The sequence below is a fragment of the Anolis carolinensis genome, unplaced genomic scaffold, assembly GCF_035594765.1.
Source record: "Anolis carolinensis isolate JA03-04 unplaced genomic scaffold, rAnoCar3.1.pri scaffold_12, whole genome shotgun sequence".
Classification (NCBI taxonomy): Eukaryota; Metazoa; Chordata; class Lepidosauria; order Squamata; family Dactyloidae; genus Anolis; species Anolis carolinensis.
Window position 1 is genome coordinate 8,091,568 of NW_026943823.1, and position 18,994 is coordinate 8,110,561.

General features: G+C 41.2%; 1 protein-coding gene across 2 annotated transcripts in view; it reads left to right on the forward strand.

The window, feature by feature from the left end:
* The first annotated feature begins 962 nt into the window (after positions 1 to 962).
* nhsl2 (NHS like 2) overlaps positions 963 to 18,994 on the forward strand; it is a 119,817-nt gene continuing 101,785 nt past the window's right edge. The window contains exon 1 of one of the 2 annotated variants that reach the window (XM_062963943.1): positions 963 to 1,367. In XM_062963943.1, the coding sequence (XP_062820013.1) occupies positions 1,100 to 1,367 (268 nt within the window). In that variant the 5' untranslated portion in view covers positions 963 to 1,099. Of the gene's footprint in view, positions 1,368 to 14,281; positions 15,162 to 18,994 lie in introns of those variants that run through there. The other variant, XM_062963945.1, reaches the window with a different exon arrangement.

Here is an 18,994-nt window from a genome sequence, read left to right on the forward strand (position 1 = left end):
AGAGGGCAGATACAAAGGCATTAAATACGAACACAGAGCATGCCCTTGCGGGGAGGGAAATGTCGAAACTGTTATACATGTACTTTTTATTTGTACAATTTACAAAGATGATAGATTAAGGTTAATATCACCTCTACTCACTAAATGGCCAGGAAGAACCCTAAATTGGTACCGCAGTTATTTACTGTCTGACTTTGACAAAAGGATAACGGAGCAGGTGGCTAAATTTCTCTTTTCAGCGGCAAAAAGCCGCAAGTGCTTCATGAAAAATCTGTAAGTGTTGAGAGTATAACAAAGAATATCTAGGGGACAGTTTACTAATCTGCAAACAGTTTTTGTTTTAGATTATAAAGTTAGTCAAATAGCCAATAGAGTTTGCACATACCTGTTATTAACCATAAGTCAAATGCAATTGTCATAAATTACTCAAATGCTGTATTCCATCTGTACTTGATCTGTACTACATCTGTACTATAACTTGATCCTAGCCAATGGTTTGTTGACCGAAATAAAGGCTACTGACTGACTGACTGAGAAGGGGAACTGGAGGGAGAGAGAAAGGGATAGAGTGGGAAAGGGGAAGAATTAGAGAGAAAGAGGGAGGGAGAGAAAGAGAGGGACTTTGAGAGAAAGAGATAGGGAGAGGGAGGGAGAGAAGGAAAGAGGGAGGGAATTAGAATTAAAGAGGGAAGGAGAGAGAGAATGACAGAAGGGGAACTGGAGGGAGAGAGAAAGGGATAGAGTGGGAAAGGAGAAGAATTAGAGAGAAAGAGGCGGAAAGAAAGAGATAAGGGGAACTAGAGAAAGAGAAAAGGGGCAAAGGGAAAGAGAAGAAGAAGAAGGGGGGAGAGAAAGGAAGGAAGGAAGGGAGAGAATGACAGAAGGGGAACTAGAGGGAGGGGGAAAGGGAGGGGGAAAGAAAGAGAAAGAGAGGGAGGGACGGAGGAAGAGTTAGAGAGAAAGAGGGAGAGAATGCGGGAAGGGAGGGAAAGGGAGAGGGGGATCGGAGAGTGAGAGCAAAGGCAGAGAAAGGGAGTGGGAGAGGCGAGCCCCCCTCGGACTCTTTCTTTGGGGTCCCCGTGCGTGTCGTGGGGCGGCGATGCCCTTCTGGAAGCGCTGCGTGGAGCCTCGCCGCCTCCTCCCGCCGGGCCTGGGTCCCTCTCGGCTGGCGCTGCTGAGCGAGGTGGGCGGCGCGGCGGCGCTGGGGCTGCTCCGACAGCTGGCCGACCTGGCCGGACACTCGGCGGCGCTGCTGGGCGAGCTGGAAGCCCGGCTGGGCGAGCTGGCCCTCCGCGCCCGACGCCTCCGCGCCCGGCTCCGGCGCCTCCGAGGGAAGCTCCGCCCACGCGAGGAAGGACCCCGCGCAGGTGAGCCAGCCGCCCCCCGCGTGCGTCTACACACCAGCAGCAGCGCGGGCTGGCAGCGTAACTTGAAGGTTGGGTTGCTGACCTGAAAGCGGCCAGGTTCGAATCCCACCCGGGGAGAGTGCGGATGAGCTCCCTCTATCAGCTCCAGCTCCATGCGGGGACATGAGAGAAGCCTCCCACAAGGATGGTAAAAACATCAAAAACACCCGGGCGTCCCCTGGGCAACGTCCTTGCAGACGGCCAATTCGCTAACTCCAGAAGCAACTCCGGTTGCTCCTGACCCTAAAAAAAAACAAAAAAAAACCTGCCCTGCAAGCCCGTAAGTAAAAGTAAAGGTTTCTCCTCACGTTAAGTCCAGTGCTCATCTCCATTTCTAAGCCCAAGAGCCGGCGTTATCCGTAGACATCTCCAAGGTCATGCGGCCACTGGCATGACTGCATGGAACGCTGTTACCTTCCCGTCGGAGCAGTACCTATTGATCTACTCACATTTGCATGTTTTCGAACTGCTAGGTTGGCAGAAGCTGGGGCTAACAGTGGGAGCTCACTCAACTCCCCAGATTCCAACCTGCAACCTTTCTGTCCACAAGTTATAATAATATTAATTATATATTATATATTAAGTGTAATACAGTAGAGTCTCACTTATCCTAGCCTCGCTTATCCAAGCTTCTGGATTATCCAAGCCACTTTTGTAGTCAATGTTTTCAATATATCATGATATTTTGGTGCTAAATTCGTAAATACAGTAATTACAACATAACATTAGTGCGTATTGAACTACTTTTCTGTCCAATTTGTTGTATAACATGATGTTTTGGTGCTTAATTTGTAAAATCATAACCTAATTTGATGTTTAATAGGCTTTTCCTTAATGCCTCCTTATTATACAACATATTCGCTTATCCAAGCTTCTGCCAGCCCGTTTAGCTTGGATAAGTGAGATTCTACTGTATTACTAATAATATTACCATATAATGATATAGTACAATATAGTAATTTAATGCTTATATTGTGCTATGCTAATAATATATTGTATGTTCATTTGATTTGTAAGCCGCTCTGAGTCCCCTTCAGGGTGAGAAGAGCGAGATATAAATGTAGTAAATAAATAAATAAATAAATAAGTTAGCAGCTCAGCACTTTACACGCTGCACCATCCGGGGCACCTGGAACATGACCATACAGCCCAAAAAACTCACAGCAACTCATTATTATTATTACTATTACACTAATAGTAAAACAGTAGAGTCTCACTTATCCAACATAAATGGGCCAGCAGAACATTGGATAAGCGAATGTGTTGGATAATAAGGAGGGATTAAGGAAAAGCATATTAAACATCAAATTACATTATGATTTTACAAATTAAGCAGCAAAACATCATGTTTTACAACAAATTTGACAGAAAAAGCAGTTCAATATGCAGCAATGTTATGTAGTAATTACTATATTTATGAATTTAACACCAAAACATCACAATGTATTGAAAAGATTGACTACAAAAACATTGACTACTAAAAGACAGACTGCATTGGATCATCCAGAACATTGGATAAGCAAATGTTGGATAAGTGAAACTCTACTGTAATTCCTGTACATCAAGAAAACCAAGATGATGGCAACCAGACTAATTGATAACTGGCAAACAGAAGGAGAAAACGTGGAGGCAGAGACAGAATTTGGTATTTCTAGGCGCAAAGATTGCAGACGCAAATCAGAAAATGTTTCCTTCTTGAAAGGAGAGCAATGACCAATCTCATTAAAATAAAAGATTCAATACATTACAATTTTTGAGCGAAGGCTTCATCTACAGGACAGTTTCCAAGGGTTTTGTTTCACCGCTTCCGCTTTGCACTCTGCAGGTGTTTTGGGCTCCTTTGATGGACCCCATTGAGCTCTCATCCGGCGGCGCTTTGTTTGGCCATCTGCTCAGGGCTGTCCTTCTGCTCGCCCTCGGCGGAGGCAAATGTTGCGTGCCAAAAGCATCTTGTAGCGACTCAGGCCGTGGCAGGACTCATCAGGAACTGGCATTTGCCAGAGCTCAGGAAAGCTATGTTTGGGGATGCTCAGAATGGCCCAGCCTGCACAAAGAATAAACAGACTGTTACAAACTCATGAAAACATCAGGTTTAGAATTATAACTTTTAGACTTTCCCAGGTTGGTGCACTTCAAAAGCTATCTTCCCCCAGCTAGAGAAAAAATTGTGTAAATAACCTTAAATCCAAGTTCTGTGCTCAAAACAGTGTAGAATTGGATCTGGAGTTATGTATCGGATGATTTGCCATTTACCGTATATACTCGAGTATAAGCCAACCCGAATATAAGACGAGGCACCTAATTTTACCACAAAAAATTTGGGAAAACATTGATTCCAGTATAAGCCGAGAGTGGTAAATTTCAGAAATAAAAACAGATACAGTAGAGTCTCACTTATCCAGAAATAAAAACTCTCACTTATCCAACACTCGCTTATCCAACGTTCTGGATTATCCAACGCATTTTTGTAGTTGACGTTTTCAATAAATCGTGATATTTTGGTGCTAAATTCGTAAATACAGTAATTACTACTTAGCATTACTGCATATTGAACTACTTTTTCTTCTTCCATACTGCCTATAAAATACAGATTATCTGATTTGAACTGGATGATATGGCAGTGTAGACTCAAGGCCCATCCACACAGCTATATAACCCATTTATAATGGACTTAATGTCAGGGGAAAACCTTTACCCTTTACCTTAACTACCACCAATTCCTCAATACTTTATTTCCCATACCACCAGACTTCACCACAGCAACGCGTGGCCGGGCACAGCTAGTTTTATATAGGAAACATCATTTTCCTCTAATGGAACTTGAGCATCTACAGATTTTCCCCTGTAGATGCCAAGGCCCATTGTAATGGCCGAGTTGACTCAAAAGTGGTCATTATCTGAGAGCAAATTTGAATCTGGTTCCCTTGCTTCACAGTTTGTAACATTGAACACAATATATGGTGTTCTAGCTTTCTTGGCTTATGACCCTCGTGGTTTGAACAAATAACGGTGGTAAAGTAATGTGGAAAAATAAAAATACGAAGAACTGCCGTGCTTTAGTTCTGAGCGAGCGATGTGTGGAACAAGCCAAACATGTACTGTTGTAACTGGATCCTCCTTTTGCTTTTGCAGTGTGTTGGAAAGCAAGGGGTTTTCACTGAGGGGTGGGGTTTGGAGGGGGAGGAGGTATGAATCCTAAAGCGAGAACACCATTTAGATTGGATCTAACACACAGGAAGGAGGTGCTGGTCCTTCACTCCCACAGGGTGGAGTGCAGATGTTTCCCAGATTTTGGATTCCGTCCTTTGCGAGATCTCTTGCCAAACTGGAGGAGATTCCAAACCCTGAAAGTGGCGAGAAGCTGGGATTTATCAGCAGGAAATAGGAGTCAGTGAACTCCTTCGTCCCTTGAGATGGTGTACATGTCCCAACTGCAGAACTGGCAATGGACAGACAGGAAGTTGGACTCCTCTGTGAAATGGAAATAATGTCAGACAACTTCACAGGAAAAATAAAACTACAAATCCATAGTATAGCCATGACTCATTAATACCTTGCAGTGCTTCAACATTTGTTCTTGGCTGTCAGGCAAATCACAGCACTCAGTTTGAGACTGGGAAATTGACATTTTTTTATTTATTTATAGTATTTATTTCCCACCCTTCTCAGAGCAGCTTTACAGAACACTAACAAAATGAAGTTCAACAGGGACAAATGCAAGATACTTCACTTCGGCAGAAAAAATGGAATGCAAAGATACAGAATGGGGGACGATGCCTGGCTTGGAGACCTTGGAGTCCTTGTGGACAACAAGTTAAACATGAGCCAACAATGTGATGTGGCAGCTAAAAAAGCCAATGGGATTCTGGTCTTCATCAATAGGGGAATAGCGTCTAGATCCAGGGAAGTCCTGCTCCCCTCTATTCTGCCTTGGTCAGACCACACCTGGAATCACACTGTGTCCAATTCTGGGCACCGCAGTTGAAGGGAGATGTTGACAAGCTGGAAAGCGTCCAGAGGAAGGCAATTAAAATGATTAAGGGTCTGGAGAACAAGCCCTATGAGGAGCGGCTTAAAGAGCTGGGCATGTTTAGCCTGCAGAAGAGAAGGCTGAGAGGAGACATGATCGCCATGTACAAATACGTGAAGGGAAGTCATAGGGAGGAGGGAGCAAGCTTGTTTTCTGCTGCCCTGCAGACTAGGACACGGAACAATGGCTTCAAACTACAGGAAAGAAGATTCCACCTGAACATCAGAAAGAACTTCCTCACTGTGAGAAAGGCTGTTCAGCAGTGGAACTCTCTTCCCCGGACTGTGGTGGAGGCTTCTTCTTTGAAGGCTTTTAAGCAGAGGCGGGATGGCCATCTGTCAGGGGTGCTTTGAATGCGATTTCCTGCTTCTTGGCAGGAAACATTGGACTGGATGGCCCATGTGGTCTCTTCCAACTCTACTGTTCTATGATTCTATTATTCTAACACAGGGGTCCCCAAACTTTTTAAGCCGAGGGCCGGTTCACAATCCTTCAGACTGTTGAGGGGCCGGATTATCATTTGAAAAAAAAAATACAAACAAATTCCGATGCACACTGCACATGTCTTATTTGTAGTGCAAAAACAACAACAACAACAACAATGAAAGAACAATACATTATTTAAAAATAAAAGCAATTTTAACCAACATACATTTATCAGGATTTCAATGGGAAGTGTGGTCCTGCTTCTGGCCAATGAGATAGTCAAGTTAATTAGGGTTGTTGTTGTTGTTGTTGTTGTGTGCCTTCAAATCATTTCAGACTTTGGGCGAGCCTAAGTCTAAAATGTATTTATTTATTATTTATTAATTTACTGCATTTATTTACTACATTTGTATCACACCCTTCTCACCCCAAAGGGGATTCAGAGTGGCTTACAAATTATATGTACAATATATTATATTATTAGCATAGCACAATATTAGCATTATATATTACTTTATTGAATTATACCACTATACTGTAATATTATTAGTAATATTATATGTAATATAGAATATATAATTAATATTATTATATGGTATTATTATTAGTGTTATATTGTATTACATTATAATATTATTATCAATATTATATGTATATACAATATATTATACTATAAAACTGAGGGCGGGGGGCAGGTAAATGACCTCGGAGGGCCGTATCCGGCCCCCGGGCCTTAGTTTGGGGACCCCTGTTCTAAGACATATACGGGAAACGTTCAGTGCCGATTATACAATTAACAAGGATAGGCAACACAGAAGAGGTTCCATTCTTATTTCCCGCATTTTGGTGACTTTTCTCAACTCTGGCCATGGGTTGTGTATGTGTGTGTGTGCTGTCGCTCCATCTTCAATCCTCCCAATTGATCGATATCCTTTAAAGGCATGTTTATAACCTCCCTGCTGAAAGCAGTACCTATTTCTCTACTCGCATTTCTGCTTTCGACCTGCTAGGTGGGCTGATGGCGGGTGTTCATCCCCAACCTGGGCTCGATCTGCTGACCTTTCTGCAGCACAGCAGTTTAGCCTCTTGTGTTTTCGGAAAATGAAAAAGAGCTAGCCATAACTCATGGAGAAATTGGGCCAGACCTTAACTTTGAGCCATGGCAGTTAAACTGCATTAGTTACACAGTGTAGATGTATCCTTTATCAATTGTTGAAGGGCAAGACAGCAATAGGCAGATCCCATTGATGCAGCATCTCTCTTTGTGACTAACACCGGGTTTAGGTTTTGACCTTGACGTTTGTTGGGAAGGAGCCGATCTTGGAAAAGATCAGTGTTGGACTCTGGTTTCCATCTCTCATGACCATGGAGTATTCTGGGAGTAGATGTCGAAAAAGCAACGTTTCCCATCCTGTTTGGAAAATAGCAGAAGACAACAAGTCCTTATCAGAGGATAGGTTCACCCTTTTGAAGGCCAGAACTAACACATTGTTGCAAGAGGAGTTGCTCTCTCCCTTTGTTTTTAATAAGCGATGACTTTCTGGGTGATGCTATTTCTTGTTTAATATTATTAGTACAGTATTTTCTTTTCCCATGTGACTGTTGAGTCAGAATTAAAATGTTTTGGCACCGCCTCGTGGTGATCTCAGTCTGTTGTTGGGTAGATGCTTGTTCTGGACAACAAAACCCACTTTCCAGCTCTGCAAAGCCTGAAGATCATTCGAAACATAAGGATTCATCACATTATCTGGCAGCATCCATTTCAGGGTATGGGCCACCAAAGTGGAGCATATGTAGTTAAAAATGTTTTGGGATCAGAAGTATTCCAGATTTGTTTGGATTTTGAAGTAGAGTCTCACTTATCCAACATAAACGGGCCGGCAGAACAAATATATGGATAGTATTATATAGATAGATAGATAGATAGATAGATAGATAGATAGATAGATAGATAGATAGCTATCCATATATTTGTTCTGCCAGCCTGTTTATCTATCTATCTATCTATCTATCTATCTATCTATCTATCTATCTATCTATCTATGCTATCCATATATTTATATCTGCTATCCAAAACTTACATAGATTAAGGAGAAGCCTATTATACATCAAATTATGTTACGATTTTAAAAATCAAGCCCCAAAACATCATGTTATACAACAAATTTGACAGAAAAAGCAGTTCAATACACAGTAATGTTATATAGTAATTACTGCATGTACGAATTTAGCACCAAAACATTGCAACATTTACTACAAAAACATTGACTACGAAAAGGCAGACTGCGTTGGATAATACAGAACATTGGATAAGTGAAGCTTGGATAAGTGAGACTACTGTACTTGCATTTACATCATGAAATTACAGTAGAGTCTCACTTATCCAACATTTGTTTATCCAACGTTCTGGATTATCCAACGTATTTTTGTAGTCAATGTTTTCAATACATCGTGATATTTTGGTGCTAAATTCGTAAATACAGTCATTACTACATAACATTACTGCGTATTGAACTACTTTTTCTGTCAAATTTGTTGTATAACATGATGTTTTGGGGCTTGATTTGTAAAATCGTAACATAATTTGATGTATAATAGGTTTCTCCTTAATCTCTCCTTATTATCCAACGTATTCACTTATCCAACGTTCTGCCGGCCCATTTATGTTGGATAAGTGAGACTCTACTGTATTTCATTATCCTCCTCCTCCTCCTCCTTTATACCTACCGTGTTTCCCAGAAAATAAGACAGTGTCTTATATTAATTTTTGCTCCCAAAGATGCTCTAGGTCTTATTTCCAGGGGATGTCTTATTTTTCCATGAAGAAGAATTCACATTTATTTTTGAACAAAAAAATGAACATTTATTATATACTGTACAGTAGTTGTCATCATAAACCAGCATAACCCGACAAACTGTGAATCCTATCAAGAATTTCTTGTTACTACCAATATTTCCATGTACAACACTTTATGGTACGTACATTTACTGATCCTGCCTGCTCTGGTGTTCTGTTCTGCAGGCATGCTTCCAAACAAAACCTTTGCTAGGTCTTACTTTTGGGGGAAGCCTTATATTTAGCAATTCAGCAAAACTTCTACTAGGTCTTATTTTCTGGGGATGTCTTATTTTAGGGGAAACAGGGTAGCTTTTTCTCTCAAAACATGAAATCTTGGGGATAGTAACCAAGTTTAAACATGGATTTCATTTATGCTTATGACATCTTATGCACCTTATACATACTTTTAAAAACAGTTTTTTGCATGGAACAAGGTTTGTATACATTGAACCACCAGAAAGCAATGGCTTTTGTCTGTTTTGTCATCATTATTTTGAACTGAGGCTGGGTGGCTGTCTGTTGGGAAGGCTTTGATTGTGCCTTTCTGCCTGGCTGAAGGGGTTTAGACTAGATGCCCTCTAGGGATCTTTCCCAGTGGAGTCTCCTTCTCTGGAGCATCCAAAACAGAATTTGGCCAAAGACATAATGCTTCACTCCCTCCCGCTCATAAGTGTCAAAGTGAATAGTTATTTTGGAATGATTTAACCCCGTTCTTTGCTCCAGGATTGGATTCCAAGTCGTTTCTGGGAGCAGAGCCCACCTTGGCCTGGGAGACATACGCTGTTTATTGGTTCTTGCTGCAAAATTCTGACGTTTTCTGGCTTCTGACCTTGCAGGCTGTGGCTTGGAACAGGCAGGAGGGAATGCAGAGGATCCGCCTGTGTTCCTACACATGGCTTTCGGACGGGCACGAAGCCCAACACAAGATGTTTCCAAGTGGAAGATATCTAGAGTGCGAGGCAAATTATGGGGCTGGGCTAACAGCAAAACCACTGAGGCATTGAGAAGACATTGCTCCTCCGATCTGACCTTTATTTACCGTAATCTGACTCTCTCTGTCTCTTTGATGTGAATAGTTTTGAAGGAAAGGAAGGGAAACATACTTATCAAATGCAACAATAACACAAACCCAAATTAAGAGTTCAAAGAAAAACAAAGTAGAAACAACTGCCATAGAGAACAAAACAAAAACATTTTTTATATATATACAAAAGTAACTAACACAACTTTATCGACCACATCCAACTACACATTCTAAACAAAGGCCTACTGAATTAATCTACCAGCCTCCCACTCATTGCCTGTTGGTTAGCTTCTTATTTGTGAGTTCCTTTTAATAACACTCTCTTATATCAGGAAAACATCTATGACAGGCTAATCAAGGTGGCCAGTTCCCCCAGACAGAAAGCAGCCAGACTTTGAAGCTGCAAGGCCATTCAATGCTAAATAAGCTGGGTTGTTGTATGTTTTCCGGGCTGTATAGCCATGTTCTAGAAGTATTCTCTCCTGACATTTCGCCCACATCTATAGCAGGCATCCTCAGAGGTTGTGAGGTATGGAAAAACTAAGCAAGGAAGGTTTATATATATCTGTGGGAAGTCCAGGGTGAGGGAAGAACTCTTGTCAGTTGGAGGCCAGCATAAATGTTCCAGTTAATCACCCTAATTTGCATTGAATTGCTCCATCTACTAGCTACTTTTAATTAAGCTGGCCAATTGCAACATTCACACTTGCTTCCAACAGACAAAAGTTCTTTCTCCCACCCTGGACATCATTCCACAGATATATAAACCCCACTCGCCTAGTTTCCAACAGACCTCACAACCTCTTAGCATGCCTGCCATACATGTGGGCGAAACGTCAGGAGAGAATGCTTCTGGAACATGGTCAGACAGCAACTCAATGATGAAAAGTGTGACCATTTCATCCCAAAAGGCAATGCTGCCACAATTACATTTGTAACACGAGGATAACTGATGGTGGAGGGATATAAATAAATTATTATTATTATTATTATTATTATTATTATTATTATTATTATTATTATTATTATTGTATGACACAGCAAACAGAATAGATATGCTGGATTTCGTGTCACAAAATCACAAGTCGAACACTTCCCAAGTGTCTAGGACTGTGTGATGTATTTTCGGATGATGCGCGCAGATCCCAGTAGGGTGACCTTTTGCAGTTGGCAGATCGTAATTTTGTCAATGTCTATTGTTTCCAAATGCCGGCTGAGATCTTTTGGCATGGCACCCAATGTGCCGATCACCACCGGGACCACCTGCACTGGTTTCTGCCAGAGTGTTTGAAGTTCAATCTTGAGGTCCTGATAGTGGCTGAGTTTTTCCTGTTGTTTTTCGTCAATGCGACTGTCACCTGGGATGGCGACCTCAATGATCCAAACCTATTTCTTTTCCGCAACTGTGATGTCTGGTGTGTTGTGTTCCAAAACTTTGTCAGTCTGGATTCGGAAGTCCCACAGTATCTTTTGCATGCTCATTTTCCAATACTTTTGCAGGTTTGTGATCCCACCAGTTCTTTGCTGCTGGGAGGTGGTACTTGAGGCATAAGTTCCAATGAATCATTTGGGCCACATGGTTGTGCCTCTGTTTGTAGTCTGTCTGTGCGATTTTCTTACAGCAGCTGAGAATATGATCCATGGTTTCGTCGGTTTCCTTGCAGAGTCTGCATTTTGGGTCATCAGCTGATTTATCGATCTTGGCCTTAATTGCCTTTGTTCTGATGGCTTGCTCCTGGGCTGCAAGGATCAGGCCTTCTGCCTCCTTCTTCAGGGTCCCATTCATGAGCCATAGCCAGGTCTTCTCCTTATCAGCTTTTCCTTCAATTTTGTCAAGGAACTTTCCATGCAATGTTTTGTTGTGCCAGCTGTCAGCTCTAGTTTGCAGTGCGGTTTTCTTGTACTGGTTTTTTGTCTGCTGTGCTTTCAGGAGTTTCTGATTTTTGACTTCAATCAAAGCAGGTTCTTCGCTTTGCTTTACATATTCTGCCAGGGCATGCTCTTCTTCTTTGACTGCTTGTTTGACTTGCAAGTGTCCTCTGCCACTTGATCTTCTAGGCAGATATAGCTGGTCAACATCACTGTGGGGGTGCAGTGAATGATGAATGGTCATGATGATGATGATGATTATTATTATTATTTGAATTCATCTTATTTTTGCAGTGTTAGCGTCTACCAAAGAAGTGCCTGCTTGTTTCTAACCTCCCAGGCAATCCCTGAGCAGATTGCTATTCTGTAAACCTTTAATACGTGCCAAGGGACCACAAATCCAGGCAGGCAAAACAAACACGAAAAGGAGACCACCCAATAAGTGGGATTTGCAAATGGCTCCTAGCAAAGCCCTTGGCTCCAGGCACAAACGATTCCTGCACCAACGAAAGCGAAGCCCTCTTCTCTCTTTCATCTCTTTGGCAGCCTGGTTGATCCCTCCTCACCAACCACCTTTTTTACTACATCAAGATTGTTTAAAGACTGGCGTGTCTTCTCAACCACAGGCGCGGAGGGGAGATCTGCTCCGATGTGCACATGGTTCCAATTAGTATTAAAGCCCTTCAGGACCACACTCCACCTCTGCCACAACAAAGGCGTTTCTTTGAAAAACATTATACTTGTCTGTTATTAGTTTAATCCCAAGGGAGTGGAGGGGACAATGCAACAGGCTCTGCTCCAAGGAATCGGCAATCTGCAAATTCTAACACACAGATAACCAAGGGAGCTGTTTGAGTTGCATGCGCTTTGGCCAGAGCGTGAAGGAGTTACTTCTTGGGAAACAACTCCCACAGTCTCCCAGTCAACATGGTCAGATGGTTGGGAAATACTGGAAAATGTGCTCCTTGTAAAAACCTTCATGCTCTGAGTTTAGTTCAAGTTACAAGACAATAAGTTTCATCTCCAAGAAACCTAAAGGTTCTCCCCTGACATTAAGTCCAGTCGTGTCCGACTCTGGGGGTTGGTGCTCATCTCCATTTCTAAGCCAAAGAGCCGGCGTCCGTAGACACCTCCAAGGTCATGTGACCATTGGCATGACTACATGGAGTGCCGTTACCTTCCCGTCAAGCATTACCTATTGATCTACTCACATTTGCATGTTTTTGAACTGCTAGGTTGGCAGAAGCTGGAGCTAACAGTGGGAGCTCACTCTGTACCCTGGATTCAAATTGCCAACTTTTCAGTCAGCAAGTTCAGCAGCTCAGCAGTTTAACCCATTGCTCCACCGGGGGCTCCATACAAGGGTTGAATGAAAAGTAATGCCTCCACTTTTGTTACTTGGGTTTGGGTGGGAATATTTTAATAAATCGAATGCAGAAATAATCCTTAGAATGTGCTCTTTAACTACCACTATTCACTTTTCCACATAATCACCAGACAATTGGATACATTTCTGCCAACAATGAACAAGTTTTCTGAAGCCGTCATGGAAGAAGTTGACTCCCTGTTTCCACAACCAGCAATAATGTGACCCATACGTTCTTGTAAAATGCCGATTATGCTTGAAATTTCTCTCTGAGCGATACGACAATTGTCAACCTTTTGCTTGTGAAACTCGGTGGTTGCTGTCACAGGACGTCTAACTCTTTCTTTGCCATGTAAGTCAGATGTTCCCACCTCAACATCTTTAAACTTACTCGCCCAACGACGCACAGGACTCACATCAAAACAATCACCATAAACAGCTTGCATTCTCTGATGAATCTCCATTGGGGTGACACCTTCAGCTATTAAGAATTCAATAACTGCACATTGTTTAAGTTGCGTTGACCGACCGTCTGCACAGGGTTCCATACTTCACACTTTAATAACACAACCGTTCAATGCTAAGGCTTTCCACCAAATGGAACTGTAGAAGAACAAGCCAGTACCTGCCACATACCTGTACTGTCATCTGTTAAGGAGTTACAAAGGTGGACGCATTACTTTTCATTCAACCCTCGTACATACAGTAAAGTCTTGCTTATCCAACCTTTGCTTATCCAACGTTCTGTATTATAGGATTTTGATCTTGGACATTCTTAAAATTTTATATAATGTGATTTTATTTTGTAATGGTATCTGTTTTATATGAACTGTTGTTTTGTAGATTGTTTTATATGAATTGTTGTTTTTACATTGTTTTTAGGCATTGAATTTTTGCCTAATAATAATAATAAATAATAAACTTTATTTTTATATCCCACCCCATCTCCCCGAAGGGACTCGGGGCGGCTCACAACAGGGACAAGCCCGAAAACAACAACACAAGACATTTGACCAAAAACATTCCAACGATTCACAAAATAAATAATAAATGCATTAAAATCCAAGCAATAAAATCAGAGAGTTAAAAACAAACCAGCGGGGACAGGTTTCATAAAGTGCTTTGTCATGGAAATGAGTGATAAAGTGCCGTATGCTTTTATTTACTGTAAGCCGCTTTGAGTCTCCTCGGAGAGAAAGGCGGGGTAAAAGTGATGTAAATAAATAAATAATAAATATTATCCAACGCAATTTGCCTTTTAGTAGCCAATGTTTTTGTAGTCAAATTTTCAATACATTGCGAAGTTTATTACATAACATTATCATGTATTGAACTGCTTTTGGTTGTAAAGCATATTTTTGTGCTTAATTTGTAAAATTGTAACGTAATTTGGCGTTTAATAGGCTTTTCCTTAATCCCTCCTTATTATCCACCATTTTCGTTTATCCAACGTTCTGCTGGCCCGTTTATGTTGGATAAGTGAGACTCTACTGTACTTCCAAAGTACTGACAAACCTTAATTCATGCTATTCCACTCCTGTGGTTTTGGATGGTACTTTTGTAGGTTCTGTTGGAGTCACTGATTTGCTTAGTACCCAGAGAAAGAGAGAGATGCCCGCTTTATGCCCGTTGTAGTAGTCAAGGCCTTGTGGAAGAGCAGACAACAGTTCAATTGAAGCCCACCACATCCGCGTTAGAAGCGGAGCCCTTCTCAGAAGCCTCCCCTCCCAGCCTGCCCTTCTTGGCAACGCTTCCCTAAAGTACCAAGCACACTGTGCCCATTGGCAATGCACTGAGGGCCACGGGTGCGGGTGTGCACAGGGAAGCCGCTGTTGGCACAAAGTGTGGCTTCAGTCAAGGCGCTGAAGCCGACCGGGGGACTGCCATGCTCCCGGAGCCTGGCTGAATGCGCCGAGTGTGTTTGCCCGGAGAATCATCATTTTGTGTTGGGAAGAGTGAAAGAGAGGGATGAGCGACACCCCTCGCATTCAGAAGCCTTTCTTTCCTGGGTTCATTGCACAGCGTGGAACAGTTATTTCCCTGAAGGATCAAGCCAAGGAAGATGGGACAGACAGTAGTGAATGCTGACAGCCAGGCACTCTAGTAGTAGTAAGCAGATGCAAAGGCAAGCCATCGTGCGTGCACATGTGAGAAGAGTGCTTTTTCCTCTGGACTTCTGATCCTTTGCAGAAATTTAACAGGTAAGTCTTTCCCATCATTCCCCTCCCAGCATATATTTTAGGGTGAATTGCAGCTGTTATGTTATATAGTGTAATTGTTTAATGTCAAACAGCTCCAGGAGGAGGGAGAATGAGGTGACAGATATAATTTCTCTGTGTTTCTCTGTCGAAATAGATCGCTTTACTTTTTGAGAAGTTGTCGGTTAAGTGGATCTGTTGCCCGGGTTTTATTTATTTCTGTTAACTCTTGTGTGAACTCTCGTGAATTATAGCCATTGTAGTAGTAATAATAATAATAATAATAATAATAATAATAATAATAATAATAATAATAATAATGGCCTCATAAACTGGACACAGATGGAACTGGACGATTTGGACAGAAAAACAAGAAAACTCATGACCATTCATCATTCACTGCACCCTCGCAGTGATGTTGATCGGCTATATCTGCCTAGAAGATCAGGGGGCAGAGGACTCTTACAAGTAAAACAAGCAGTCAAAGAAGAAGAACATGCCCTGAGAAAAAAAAACAGTACAAGAAAACCGCACTACAAACTAGAGCTGACAGCTGGCACAACAAAACATTGCATGGAAAGTTCCTTGACAAAATTGAAGGAAAAGCTGATAAGGAGAAGACCTGGCTCTGGCTCACGAATGGGACACTGAAGAAGGAGACAGAAGGCCTGATCCTTGTGACAAAATCACAATCTGCCAACTGCAAAAGGCCACTCTGCTGGGATCTGCAGGCATCATCCGAAAATACATCACACAGTCCTAGACACTTGGGAAGTGTTCGACTTGTGATTTTGTGATATGAAATCCAGCATATCTATCTTGTTTGCTGTGTCATAATAAAATAATAATAATAATAAAACTTTATTTATACCCCGCCACCATCTCCCCACGGGGACTCAGGGCGGCTTACATGGGGCAGAGACCAAAACAACATAGGACAAAATAGAGGCAACATAATACAAATCACACTATAAAAAGATAAAACAGTAATACAATATATCAATTAAAACAAAAATACAGGATAAAAATTGCATTTAAAACATAAATGGTAAAATCGTAATAAATACAGGATAGATTATTAAAAACCCTCTGGGGCTGATTAATTAATGACTGTATCTCCAAAGGCATCAGTTATCATTGATTTCTAGGTGTTGTGTAGACTATGAGTGCGTCTACATGTAGCACTAATGCAGTTTGACTCCACTTTAATTGCCATGGCTCAATGCTGTGGAAGTTTGGGATGTGTAGTTTGATGGGGCAATGGCAAGGATAAAGAGAAGGATAGGTAAAGGTAAAGGTTCTCCCCTGATGTTAAGTCTAGTCGTGTCCGACTTTGGGGGTTGGTGCTCATTTCCATTTCTAAACCAAAGAGCCAGCGTTGTCTGTAGACACCTCCAAGGTCATGTGACTGGCATGACTGCATGGAGTGCCATTACCTTCCCACCAGAGCGGTACCGATTGATCTACTCACATTGGCATGTTTTTGAACTGCTAGGTTGGCAGAAGCTGGGGCTAACAGCGGGAGCTCACCCTGCTCTCTGGATTCAAACCACCAACCTTTTGGTTGAACCCGCTGCACCAGCAGGGGCTCCAAAGAGAAGGATAAAGACCATATAAATCTACAACTACCATGATTCCTTAGCATTGAGCCAAAATGGTGTCAAATTTCTACAGTATAGATCAGTAATGGGCAACCTTTTGTGCTTGGTGTGTCAAAATTCACCAAAAAACCTAGCATGACTTGGGTGGTGTGTCACTTTGAGAAAAGAACCATAATTTTCCAATATGTATAGTATAAATAACAAAAATATATAATTGTAATATATGTATTTAATAAACCAAAAACTATTTACTATTTATTTATTTACAGCATTTATATTCCGCCCTTCTCACCCCGAAGGGGACTCAGGGCGGATCACATTACACATATAGGCAAACATTCAATGCCTTTTAACATAGAACAAAGACAAACAAACATAGGCTCTGAGCGGCCTCGAACTCATAACCTCCTGGTCAGAGTGATTCATTGCAGTTAATTGCAGCTGGCTTGCTCTCCCGCCTGCGCCACAGCCCGGGCCTACTACCATTATTTCCATGTACAACAATCTATGATACCTCTTGCAGTTTCCATGCTGATTTCTCTCTATTCTAGTTTCAATGTAGTCATGAATAATGAAAATTATAATAGTAATATAATAGTAATAATATGATAATATACTACAATAATAATAGAATAATAATAGAATATATATACACACACACACACACACACACACATACAGTAGAGTCTCACTTATCCAAACTAAATGGGCTGGCAGAAGCTTGGATAAGCGAATATCTTGGATAATAAGGAGAGATTAAGGAAAAGCCTATTAAACATCAAATTAGGTTATGATTTTACAAATTAAGCACCAAAACTTTATGTTATAAAACAAATTTGACAGGAAAAGTAGTTCAATACGCAGTAATGTTATGTTTTAATTACGAATTTAGCACTAAAATATCATGATATATTTAAAACATTGACTACAAAAATGGCTTGGATTATCCAGAGCAGGGGTCCCCAAACTAAGGCCCGGGGGCCGGATGCGGCCCTCCAAGGTCATTTACCTGGCCCCCGCCCTCATTTATAATATAATATTTTTATATCAGTTTTAATAATATAATATATTGTATATACATATGATATTGATAATAATATTATCATTTTATACAATATAATTATGCCGTCCGCCGGACAATAAAAAACTATAAAACTGAAACGTGCTGTCCTTTATCCGGGCGAACTGCAAATCCCTATAAGCTGTCCTATAGATATTGAACGACTGAGTCTGGATAACTTCAAAAAAGGATGTTTATTCATACAAGGTTGTAAACCTGGCACAGATCTTAAAGTTGCAGAAAATGAAACAAATTTCCATAGGTTTTAGTTGCAGAATTATCCCTGGTTCCAGAAGGCAAAGGTGATTATAAAACCACTATACCCTAATCACGCTGTCTATATTAGAAGGAGAAACTCTTTCCTTCCCTATCTTTACAGCAAAGATTAGTTCTAGAAGCGATGGAATAACCCTGCTCCTCTAACTAGAATTCCTATTCCAGATCAGTATAATTCAATACTTATCTAATTTGGATAGGCTTAGATTGGCCTGGTTTTGAGGATGATTTGTCCCAGTTAGCCTTGCACAGCTCCAGCACGTTGGAAGACTATAGCCAGAATGAAGCTCCAAAATGGAGACTAGACCCTGGTAAAAAGGGCGGTCCTAAGATGTTGCATTCTTTGACCAATCACTGCAAAGAAAACTGCAGCCAGCTCTTGCAGATTCCAAGCCACTTTTCCTAGGCTTTTGCAGCCAGAGGCTCAAACAAAATGTAAAGGAGGGAAAACAAACAAACGACCAATAGGTAAGGCAAACCATCGTCCTGGGGGACGGAACAATAATACTAATAATAATACCATATAATAATATTAATTATATGTTATATATTACATATAATATTACAGTATAGTGGTATTGTTCAGTATAATAATATATAATGCTAATATTGTGCTATGCTAATAATATATATTGTATGTACATACAGCTGCTCTGAGTTCCCTTCGGAGTGAGAAGGGTGGGATATAAATGTAGTAAATAAATGTAGTAAATGAATAAATAAATAAATAATTTTGGACTTAGGCTCACCCAAAGTCTGAATTGACTTGAAGACACACAACAACAACAACAATCCTAATTAACCTGACTATCTCATTGGCCAGAAGCAGGCCCACACTTCCTATTAAAATCCTGATAGGTTTATGTTGGTTAAAATTATTTTCATTTTTAAATATTGTA